The sequence below is a fragment of the Ischnura elegans genome, chromosome 10 (assembly GCF_921293095.1).
Source record: "Ischnura elegans chromosome 10, ioIscEleg1.1, whole genome shotgun sequence".
Classification (NCBI taxonomy): Eukaryota; Metazoa; Arthropoda; class Insecta; order Odonata; family Coenagrionidae; genus Ischnura; species Ischnura elegans.
The window spans coordinates 94,405,526-94,417,831 of NC_060255.1; the positions used below are offsets into that span (position 1 = coordinate 94,405,526).

Here is a 12,306-nt window from a genome sequence, read left to right on the forward strand (position 1 = left end):
CGCCGGGAAAGAACAAAATCATATTGTGTGATTCAGGCCTACGTTCCATCCGACGGACTGAGAGTTGTTCTTGAAGTGCCTTAAAACAAGCGACTCATGCGTGAATCGAACGACCGGGAAAATCTTCCCGGTATTTGATTCCGGTCCTTTTGGTTACCGCGAAGTCACATTAGGCGATCTGTTTAAGGCCCCTTGTTCCCACGAGTTATTTACCGAAAGAAGGAAAAAAATTGGACATGGTATAAAGACATGTTACATAATCTAACATTTGTTTTCGATTTTAAGCTAAAATGGCATTATTTCGGAGAAAAGCATATCATTAACGAAAATTGAACGAATGAAGAAAGTGTTTATCTTTATGTTTCCAGCACAAAATTTAAAAGGGGTACTTCTTGTGGGAACGTAGCTAAGTCAAACTAATAAAGATAAAAATAATGGAGAAAGGCAAGCTTTTCTTATTAATAAAAGTTGACATTAATTGGGAAAGAAAAAAAGCCCAAGTTGGTCGCTGTAAAACATATTTATTGCATGTATCGTAGGCGAATGTACTCCAACTTCACAGTGCGAATTATAGGCTACAGCGTTCAGTGGCGGATGCATGTGGGGGGCGCAGGGGGCGCGCGCCCTCCCCGTGCAGGGCTGCCCGCATTGCCGAACATTGCAGAACCACAATTGTAACTTTGTTAAGTCATAAGATAGCATTGTCTTATATATGCGTATAATCAGTTTAAATAGAACTATATTAAACTTTGCATGTAACTTGATTATTTTTTATTACGATTAAGGTATAGATAGCTCAAAATACCTTTTGCACCTTTGCCCTTTGAGTTTTTTTCTGAATCCGTTACTGATAGCGTTACGGTTAATCTCTTGCAAGTACGTTTTATGTACTTGAAGGACGTATTGTTTGTTCGTTTTCATAGATGTCTCGGGCGTCTTATAGCTGTGAAACGGCAGAATTCGTGATAAATAATGAATGAAAGCCTGCCAAAGCTTGCCAGTGGGTTTAAAGTAGGTCATATTATCTACCTGTATGGCACCATCATGGAAAGAATTCAATTTTTGTGGCTCTTAGTCAGTGGGATTTTTATTGTAATTCCTTTGAATGGACTTAATTTTCATATGCAGGTTATATGGACGAACTTTTTACGGCCTAGATAATTTTTCCCCATCCTATGATTGTTTTCCTATAATTAGCAATTTAATATGAGAAATTTTTGATTTTTTTATAGGCTAATCTTCAAAACCTGAAATGTATCCTCAAATACCTTTGCTCACGCGGGTGTTTTTTTCGCACGAACAATGTCGGTTGCTCAACGTCTCATCACGAATTATGTCTGTAAAAAATCTCGATCCAAGCCTGATGCGCTTAAGAAAAAAGATTTAACTTTCAGATAACTATCCGTTTAAATTTCAGGCTTCACCATTACAAACATTTTTGTTTGAAACGGTGAAGCCCGCGCTGTTAAACGATTTCTTCCCCAATCGAAGCTATCAATGTCGATATTATAGTGATTTTGGGCGTGTAAAAATGGGGAATGCTTACAGTTCAAAATGGCTAAGCTATATGGTCAAAAAACCTACCTCTTAATCAAAAAGCCTATATTCTTGGAAAATATAAATTATCTTGAATATAAATTATTAATTGATATTATCTTGAATGTCGATGGGTATAAATAACATATGCTTTTGTGATGTTTCTGTTGTAAATATGATTTTATAGTTTATGCCATTGTATCATAACTTTTGTGAGGAAATAACAATGCGAATGAAAAGTTATGGGAAGTTAATATGGGTATGTTTAAAGTATAACATACAGGATAAATCGTCTCGGACTATATTCAAAAGACCGCAATGAGTCACGTGGTTTAGTGGTTTACTTAAAAAACCGTTGGAGGCGCTGCTCGCACTGATTGTGGCAGCAAATGTTTCTGCATTAGTGTATTCACGATACCCACTTTCCGTGTTGTGTGATTCCTTTCAGAAGCATTGTGAAGTCTGTGGTCATGTGAATAATGTTTGTGCTGTTTGGTGTTGAACTATTTTGTGCCCATCATGGCGGTGGAAGTGAGAGTGTTGTGTATTCCCAGTTGAAATAGTAATTGTGTTTTGACGGTCTTCCTATGAGTGGTGAATATGCCAACTAAAGTGTCTAAAAAAGTCGTGGGTATGATTATTCGGAGCCGAAAGACCATCATGAAGGATGGGGTGGTTACGGTAAGTGAGAAGTATTTCTTTATCGTTTACCAATTATGTTGTATTCAAGGCCAGTGTGGAACCATTTTGACAAAAAACTCTACTGCTACGCTTGATGTGGAACTCCCTCATGATGACTCACTGAATAGCCTATGAGTCTCTGTTTTTTCGAAATCTTCCCAATATTTGGATTCTATCAGTTGTACCTGTGAAAATGCTCATGCGCTTCAGATCGCTGCGTTGGACGTATTTGCATTTTCTCCAATTAGTAACTTAGGAATTCTTAAGAGGTACGATTAGCGGTATTGGTAAATTCACCAAAATTGATTGCATTTTCCTGTATGCATTTTAGTACTTAGCCTACCTCTCTTTCCTTATTTGAGCAGTTATTATATCTTGTGAGCCCATCTTCAATTTTCCTTTTGCTGGACCTTATCACTAGATTAACATGTACTGGATGAAAAGTGACCCTTCTTCAAGTAATTTTTGCGATAAATTTTATTCATAATATTTATATCAATACCCTATGTTACTATTATCTTTCCATTGAACGCAACGTGAGCGAAGTAGTTATACTATTGCGGTACGGTGTAGCATTATATATATGTAGGAACGTGAATGTATTAAATTGATTCGATGAAATCATTTAATTTAATTATTACTGTGGATAAAAGAGATATTTTATATTCGCGAATTTTTCCCCTATGAAATTTCCTTATTTGGACTGTATTTTAGTCATTCATATAGGTGATTTTTAGAAAAACAGAATTACGCCATTGCGGAAATTGATATAGGCCGGAAGTGACGTTCGTGCGAATGGCTGAAGTCTCCGTCCTAGTGCAGTCCAAAACATCTGTCGTTAAAACTTGTGTTTCTCGGCATTGAGCTTATTAATGTTTACTGTTTAGGATTAAGGCAACTAATTAATTTTTGCTGCGAAGTAATTTCACCTGTTTCTTCGTCTCCAATTGCCTGTTAAGTGAACCTTGACCTACTAAGTGCGAAGATGAAGGTCACAGTTGGGAAGGGATGCGTTTGCAGATGTCAGATGCTTCAGATCCAGTCGTTATTTTCGGGGACTTTATCACAATGTTTGGTTATAAACATTTAAGTTCATGTCATCTTTGGGAGTGGAAAGTCAGTGATTTCACCGTCGGCAATGGGTCAAAGTGTTACGTGCCTTCAAACGGATTTGTTGCTGATAAGGGATGCCAAGATCATGTGTTTCGTATTTCTTCAATTTCTGGCGATTGATAGCATGGTTGGCGTGTCACAAAATGTTGACGGAAATGGATTAATATCGTTCACATGCTCTCGTTCAGCATCCAAAGCTTCGTTATTTTAAGTTTTCCTATTTTGGCACCATCTTAAATCCGTATGCCCGACGAGGAAGTGGCTGCCGAGCCGTCGGTTGCTCGGGTGAATTTTTGGAATTGTTTGAAATTCAAGGTTTGTTTTCAAAATTTATCGTTTGAAAATGTAATGGTGTGTCATTATTTCTTCCTTTGAGTGGATATCAACTGTGTTATTATTTGAATTAAAAATTTCCTGTTTTCGTTTGCAGTCGTCAGGAATTGGGGAGCCGAGTGTCTATCATGCATTGGTGGTTATATTCCTGGAATTTTTCGCCTGGGGTCTTCTCACCATGCCAGTTATTGCTGTAAGTTATGATAAATTAATATTTTGTTTGTCAACCACTATGATTTGCTTGAGATGTACGCGAGTGGAATGCCTTGCGGAGCATGCGATATTTTGCATCCTCAAGAATCACTGCATGTGCTGCACAATATTTTGGTAGAGTGACTTTAAGATGCGTCTTTCCGGTGATATTAATACAGTTCAACTATTTACGAACTTATTTTATCGATCTTGACATCATTATGTTTTTTCCGTGAAATTTATCAAATCCTTTTTATGTAAAATTATTGTTTTAACCAAATTTTTGCAATAATTATTAAATGTAACCTTCAATAAGTGCATTTCTCACAGTTGCAAATGTTAATTTTTGCTATCGGTCTTTAGAATATGGCCCTTACAAGCCTCATAATTTCTATTACAATCCCTATAAGTTCGTTGTTCCTCATTTTGCGTTACAGCCAATGATAGCAATTGATGATTTGGGAGATATTTCGTGCTCTTGAGCTCTATCGAGTTTTACATAGTTATATCAAATTTGTCCACCATACTCATGATTGTTAGCAATTTATGCATGCTTGGAAGTATGTCGACTCCAAAGTCTTGGTTGCACTGAGCTTTCATGAGTGATATGCATATTTATGGTTTATTCTGAGTTGGAATTAGTCCTGTGTGTATGTTTGTAATGGACAGTTAAGATACCATCAAGTGTCACCATCTTTCAGAATTCCTGCGTGAGCTGTAGGTTTAGGGCTCTTGCATGGACGACGTTAACTAGTGCATGTGAAGTGGATATCAGGAACGATTATCAAAATTGAGGAGTGACTGGGTATAAAACTAGACGTGATAGCAGTGAAATGATTGTGTTTAGTAATGAGTCCATTGAGACTTCATGGATGAAAGTCTTTGATTGGAAATGGTTTACGTGACAGTTTGTCTTGGGCATGTAAGGCTGGTATATATTTTCAAATTTAGGCTCCTTACACACATAGGGTTGCATTTGGCCCAGTAAGTATGCGATTCAGTGGCTGTTTTGGCCTTTCACATGATAACGGTGAATATCAGGTTTTTATTGGCCATGATCTGGTTCATGACTTATTTTAAAATTCTATTTGCGTGCTTATTATTATTTTCCAGTTAGAAGGCAACAATATACTAGTAATTAATTGTAATCCTGGACACTATTTTTTGCGTACCAGTGTTTTTGGAGATGTTAACCTGTGGTGTGCATCTGGTTCCACGTAAATGTGTTAATTACTCTTCTCGTGTTCATTTAGATATTTATAAACCCTTGTATTGAATCCTGAGACTCCAGGTCGTGCCCCCATAACACAATGTCCTGGCTATGCCCCTGGCCATAGACATGAATTCGTGCTTAAACAAAACATCTTAAAGCTGATTCATGTTGGGTGTTCGGTGGTATGCAGTGTACATCTGGTACCCAATGTATGCCGCCCTGTACAATGAATGCTTGAATCTTTCTCCTGCAATACATCTTAGTGCTAGCATAGGTCTGTTGAGATCAAATTACTCATTTGCTCATTGCTTCTTCAATGTTTAGCTCATCATGAATTCTAGCTCTGCATACATATTTCTGCTAGCACTAGATAACTATTACCATGTTAGCACAGATTAGAAAGTGATTAGAGGCTTCTGCTTTGTGGATTGTAATCAGTGTGGCAGTTTTACTTCTGTCTGTTCAGACAGAATAAGACAATGTGTCTAATGTTACAAATAGACAAGTGCTTTGTACTGCTGGAGCACCACTGGTGCATGTTGTTAACATCTGAATCAATTCTGATTTACTGGGCTAATGGACAGTACATCTATGTTATACCAATTTACAGTGGAACCGTGCTTTACCGGAACTAATCACAATGCTAAGGAGGATTATTTAGTGATTGCTGCCATTCCTCTTAATATGTTTCATCTTTTTGCAATGATTGATTCTTGATATTCATGTCACACTGGCATTTTCGTGTGGCATTCCTTCAAAGAAAATTAACCCCTTGATGGGATTGCAGCATCTTGAATTCAGATGCAGTGAATGAGCTCATACTTTGCGAATGTGAATGGTGAAAGAGGAAGTGAAGGTTAAGGAAGACAGGAACAAAGAGATAGATGACAGTAATACTTAATCCAGTGACAAAGAAACATTTTAGGTAGTTGAAGGTTTGTCACATCAAGGCAAAAGTTGAATCTAGAGGCCTGTTTACACGATACATTAACACGTACGAGTGACTGTCTGTTTGCGTGAATGATTTTTGTGGACTGGAACGGGACATGTACGAATGCATGAACCAAATTAGAACAGGTTCTATTTTCGGTGCATGCATTCGCTCAAGTTTGGTGGTTGCACGGTGCATTTTGGCGTTCATACATTAAGACATAAACCCGTACATGTTAATGCACCATGTAGACAGGCCTTAAGTCCTTTTTGTATTTTCTATCCATCAATCTTAATCTTTTAATTTTCTGCAGTTGGAAACAAAAATAAGCTCCATATTTTTATTTATATCCATAACCTAATAACTGTGCAATGAACTCTTTTAGATTATGGATTTTCACCAAATGACAATGGACATTTGCTAAATACCTATACCCTGGATGCAAACGCATGCTTCTGAGGAAATGAGGAACATGCATGAATGTTGTTTATAATACTGCTAAGTCTTATTGAGTAGTTAATTTTCTCGTGAATCAAAACATTTAAGCGAAAAACTCTCAGTATGCCACAAACGTCATTAAATGCTTATTAAATGTTCTTGAATATCACTTGATGTCTCATGACGCGAAACACCTTCTGACGTCATCGCATGGCACACCATTCACTACATACGAGCGTGCTACGCCCACTCCCTTCGGGCTTCCCCCGCTCTTTTCAATGCAGGTCCACAGAGGAATAGGGGCGTTTCTAATTTTAAAGTGTAGAAAAAAAGGCAGGGTCTTATGTACAAATTTAATTGGAATGTTCATGTACAAATTGAAGTCAGAGGACCTCTTTAAACACAACATTGGAAGTAATTACACTATCCTCTGTTAAACGCACATGATGACTCATACTTACGTATCAACAGGAGACTTGAATGTGGAATCAGCCGCATTTTGATAAAAGTTATTTAAAGAATGCGATATATTGTTGCAAATGAACAAATTTATCAGTTTGTGCACCGTTAACGTCAGGAATATTTACCGGTTTTTGTTTTTTGTTTTTTTTTTATTATTTAAAAACCTATTTAAGGAAACAATAGCAATAAATAGGAAGTAAGACATAGTGTCGCATGTTCTCTGATAAATTCTGTGCATTTTGGTACCTCATTTGTAGAGTTTGGTTGCATATATGTTGAGAAAAAGGTATCTATACAGTAGAAATAATATAGAAGATAGACTTAACCCTTTCAAGAAGGTGGAGTTCTCGCCTTAGTATGACTGCTGGACAGGGCATTTATGCAGGATATTCGTTTGGAAGAGTCTTGCCCTCTCAGCACCAACGTTTTTCGACCCTTCCTAGCGGGGGCTCTGCATTATCTCGGATTCCGAGGGTAGTTGGGCTCCCTCCTTTCGGGGTTTATAACCCTACCAGCGGCATTGGTTCATGGTCAGTCTTGCTTTGTTTATTTGAATTAGACGTATGGATTATTTTTGCTGCGCATAAATTGCAGACTTTGAATCGAATTCCTCGGTTTTTTCTGATAATTTTCAAATTTTGAACATACGCTTTGGCATCAATATTAACGCATTTAATGCAGCAACAATTTATATGTTGATGCTTATACTGAAATTAAGATTTATTTTAGACTTTCGTTTAAAAATTATAAATGATGCTCAAAAGACCAAGAATTCTTAGTTTCTATTTTTTTAAAAAGGGACAAATATTTATTTTGGAAACTGGCTGAATGAACAATTGATTGATCGCTGTCCCTCACCACAAATAGGAGTAATATTAGACAAGAGGTCCGGATACCTGCTCCTGGATTTCGAGGTATGGCCTAAATCCTGCTTTGATTGGTCCTGAAACTAAGTCTTCGCGAACCCGCGACCATCTTAAAATGACAAGAGCAAGGAAACATACATTTTTGATATTTGTTCGCCTGTGTAGGCAAATATCGAGTTTACCTTGCCTCACATTTCTTGTATGACCAAATTTCTTTGTATTGAAAATGCACAATGTGTAGATGAGTACATTTCAAAGGTTGTTTAGAAAGTAAAATAAGGGATACATCCTAAACTTGGTGGCCATCCGAGAAAAAGTGGCGATTCGATAAAACCCTACGATAACCCTGAAGAATGAGTATCCATGAACATTAAAATGTTCCTTAAAGAAATATCCCATTGAAAATGTAGATAAAGTCTTTAACTTCATTCTGTAAGTCTTTCTTCTCTTATTTTTATCATTGAGAGACAGCCAAAAACCTTCCCTGGCTTGGGCGTAGAGGTACTTGAGAAACAGGGCACTTTACATGATTTATTTGGTTTTCACGAGTTTTTCTATTGATGAATAGTAGTGTACTATTGCATGAAATAACTGTGTAATGTAGGTCGCAAGAATTCTTCTTTGAAACCAATTTATATATGTAAGTCAATGTTATCAACTTATTTTCAAAAAGTCTTTCCAAATCTCCACTTAAAAATCCCCTTTCTTTGTTTCAGCAATGCCTTGGCAACCCAACATTTTCAGTCTGCAGACTGACGTTAAAACTGCAATAACTTTTGCCAAATTTGCATTTGAGCCCCTATATTGACCACTTTTCTAAACACTTACTTGCTTGCCCTGCCATCAGTGAATACCGTGCCCCGACATTACACGCTTCTGCTCTGATGGCGTCGTGTTTTCAAGAACGCAGTGAAGAGTTATTTTCAAAGACCCATATCTCAGTTAAAAACATTATTCATCCTCAAAATTTTTTGCTTGCACGTTTTAGGTTGGGACCCTCTTGTTCTAGTACCTTAAAAAAAGTGTGCATGTTCCCGATTGCATTTAATCAGTTGTATTGCAAGGTTTGTTACAACTTCGTGGTGAATTTCATTCTTATTTTTTATTGAATATTTAAGTTACTTGTAAGAGATGGCCAGTAGTAAATTATAACGTTATTAGTGTCTGATATTCAGTTATGTATCACTATACTGGTATCAGAGCATTAAAAAGCAATGATGTTTTATCTTGCCTAAAATTTTCACTGAATTACATTATATATTTTCAAGTTGAATATTTTTATTTGCCCGTTTGATGACATTAACTAATGTGGGTTGTTTGCAGCCTTTGGAAATAATGCAGTAGTTGGTGCTGTGTTTTGAAGCCACCACATAGTGAAACTGTCGGATAAGCATATGGAGAATATGTACAAGGGGGGAAACCAAAAATAACCAGACACAATTTTAATAAAATCAAAATTTAATTTTTTGTGTTACAAACGCTAGTCACCTTTGAAGTACTCTCCATTTAAACTGATACATTGGTTAAAATGTTTTTTCTGCTGTGTGAAACACCTTTGGTACTTGTTTTTTCCAATGCCTTGTAGGACTGCTTTCGATTCCATTTTCTCCTCCATAATGTGATGAAAACATTTCCCTTGCATCACCATTTTCATCCCGGGGAACAAAAGGAAATCACAAGGTGCGAGATCTAGTGTGTAGGGTGGGTGAGAATGCAGTGTCATTGCCTTTTTTTCCAAAAACTCAATTCAAGGCAAGCAGCAACATGTGCCACAGTTTGATCTAGCGTCGGCAAACAGGGGATGAATGTCGCCGCAATTTGTCTCATTTGCTTATCTTCAGCTTAAATTCACTGCAATGAACTCAAAGAAAGACCAGATTGTTCGGTGAGTTCGTAAATAGTATGCCTCTTATCCTTGTGCACAAAGGCACAATTTTTTTCTCCACATTTTCATTAGTTCTGTACCTGGAAGGCCGGCTTATCATAGAAATATTGTTCCTCGTAGGAAATTTTTTCCTTTCTGTAGAAATATTAAACTATAGTCTTGCTAGTAGTAGGACCCGCCTGCCTCTGTGCCGGTGCGGGATTCCCTTCCCTGCCCTTCCAATCCTATCGTATCCCAGGTGGCATCGTCGGGCTCCTATCGTGGCAGTGCCTCCCTCCTTTTTCCTACCTTGTCCTCCCCCTTCTGTGGTGCAGAGGTAAAAAGCTGGCGCTTACGGACCTCGGCCTAGAAGTGTATCCCCGCGAGCTCGCCCTGGAGTCTCGTTTCCGCTGGTTGTGGGGGAGAAGTGTATTAATTCTGATCGGACAATATTTTTCATAAAAATTTATATCTATTATGACGATAATAGGGTGGTTTCCTATTATTTTTTTATTGCCTAAATAGAAAGATTATTACTCCTGGAGTGTGCATTTCACGCTTTTAGATTTTTAAATGATGATATCTATTTTTCACGATTAAATGAAAAGTGAAAATTTTCAAGCGCGCGAAAATGCGACGGCTAAGAATGAATGCCGGGAAAACTCTGTGTGACGTCGTTCTGGTTCCCGCTGCTGCGAGTGAGGTGGCCTTGGGGCGAGGATTTGAGCGCTGATATGACGCAGGATGCTAGCAGGTAGCTGAGTACCATGCTAGCTGGTAGCGCTTGGCTTAAAATAAGGATTATTAATACCTTATCAAACGAAGAAAACTTTTTGACCTTAGCCAGTTTTAATAGGTGATTATTAACCCCTCAAGCGGCCGGATGAGATTTAAATGAATTCGCCTTTTTGGCATACTATCATTCAATAATTTATATCTTTCATAATGTACGATCAGTATCGTTGAAAATTTTTGTAAACTTGTGTAATATAATGCACTACTATATAATAATTTTTTGAGCGATTTGAATAAATATTTATTGTTTTATGTATCTCTTTCTATGAACTAATGAATAAATTTTCAGTTTTGAAAGATTTAAATATGGTTTCGAATAAGCTTTGAGATCTCTAACATTCCACGTATTTTAAAAATACAATTACATGATGTAATTTAGTTATTTGGGGTAGATAATTTCATAACAGATTGGATACTCTCGATAGGATTACCCTTTTCGTCTACTTGAAAATTTATCACTTTGCCCATTTCTCTGACTTTGTTCTATTATTACCGTATCATTTCATAATCACGTGCTAATGTTTCAAACGTCAATATGTTAATATTCAAATGATTTTACCTTAGAAAATCTGCTTAGTGTGACTTGATTTGAAACAATCCAAGCATTACTCCACTGCACATTTTTCACACCAGTACACACGGTCTCTTCATTTCCCAAATTAGGCACAAACTGCACACCTCCTTTGAGACTTTGATTTCTTCCCAGCTGCAGGAATTGTCCTAAGGAAATGTATTTCTGTGAGTCTTGGTACTAAATTGTGTAAGGAGTGACGGATATGTCCAAATAGTCCGTATGAAGTTCGATATTTAAAATATATCACCTCGACCAATGGCACGCAAAAATTTTTTATACGTGTTTTTCCTGTGAACAGCATATAAATATAGGATTGCAGCATTCAATAGTCTCCTAAATAACTTCATACACCACTTGTAATGGCGTTTTCTTTCCATTAGGTATGAATGCAATAACTGGTCCTTGAAATTCACCCCACCAATGAATTTATTATAATCTAACACACTAACAGACTTCCGAGTCTCTTTTTTGCCTTTCAATACTATGCCCATTTTGTAGGATCCCCAATTATAAATAAAAATACCACACACAGGAAGTACACCCGATGAGAATTTCAACGCCCTGCCTTAAAAAAAACACCACACAGCACAAACGACTTTAGTGGACTGAAGCGCGTACGAATCTCCATCAAGAGACGAGGAAATATCTCAAAGGGGTCCTGGTATACGCTGACAGTTTAGAAGGAATCTTATCTTCGTTGATTACTGTCCAGAAAAAAAGAAAAAATATATCTAGAGCGAAGCACATGGCCCCTTCGCTTAGGACGCTTAGGACTAACAAGTCGGACCAAACACACTTGGGGCTTGAGGTGATGACGCACAAGGAGAAGGCTGAGAGAAGGCAGCAAGCTTAGAAGATACCGTATCTCAAGCTAAAGTAGCTGACCCTTTTTGACGTCTCATAATCAGAATAGGTGGCATTTTTCACGATAGTACAGTTAAAGGAAGGCGTTGAGTTTTTGGACCGAATTCGTCAGCGCGCTAGTTTAAAACGGAATTTCATCGAAACATTAAAAAAAAAATCCTGAAGGCATAAAGTTGCTATGAATATTTTATTGGAGAGGAAAAACATTTCTTCAAAAGGTAGAGCAATTAGTTTTAATTTAAAATACAAAATCTGGCGGAGAAAAAAATATTATATACCATAGGTCAGGAAGCGTACTGGGTACGCATGATGGTGGCATACAACATTTAAAGGGCGCATACTGGGTACGCATGATGGCGTTGAGGGGTTAAGACATTTTTCCCTGAGCTCTGTGTCTCATGCATGCATTGATAATCTCAGACGATGTAAAACTCCTATCTACTC

At 37.4% G+C, this 12,306-nt stretch overlaps 1 protein-coding gene across 3 annotated transcripts in view; it reads left to right on the top strand.

The window, feature by feature from the left end:
- The first annotated feature begins 1,913 nt into the window (after positions 1 to 1,913).
- LOC124167340 (hippocampus abundant transcript 1 protein) overlaps positions 1,914 to 12,306 on the top strand; it is a 37,260-nt gene continuing 26,867 nt past the window's right edge. For 2 of the 3 annotated variants that reach the window (XM_046545335.1, XM_046545337.1), the window contains exons 1-2: positions 1,914 to 2,217; positions 3,761 to 3,856. In XM_046545335.1, coding sequence (XP_046401291.1) covers positions 2,137 to 2,217; positions 3,761 to 3,856 — 177 coding nt within the window. In that variant the 5' untranslated portion in view covers positions 1,914 to 2,136. Of the gene's footprint in view, positions 2,218 to 2,993; positions 3,646 to 3,760; positions 3,857 to 12,306 lie in introns of those variants that run through there. The other variant, XM_046545336.1, reaches the window with a different exon arrangement.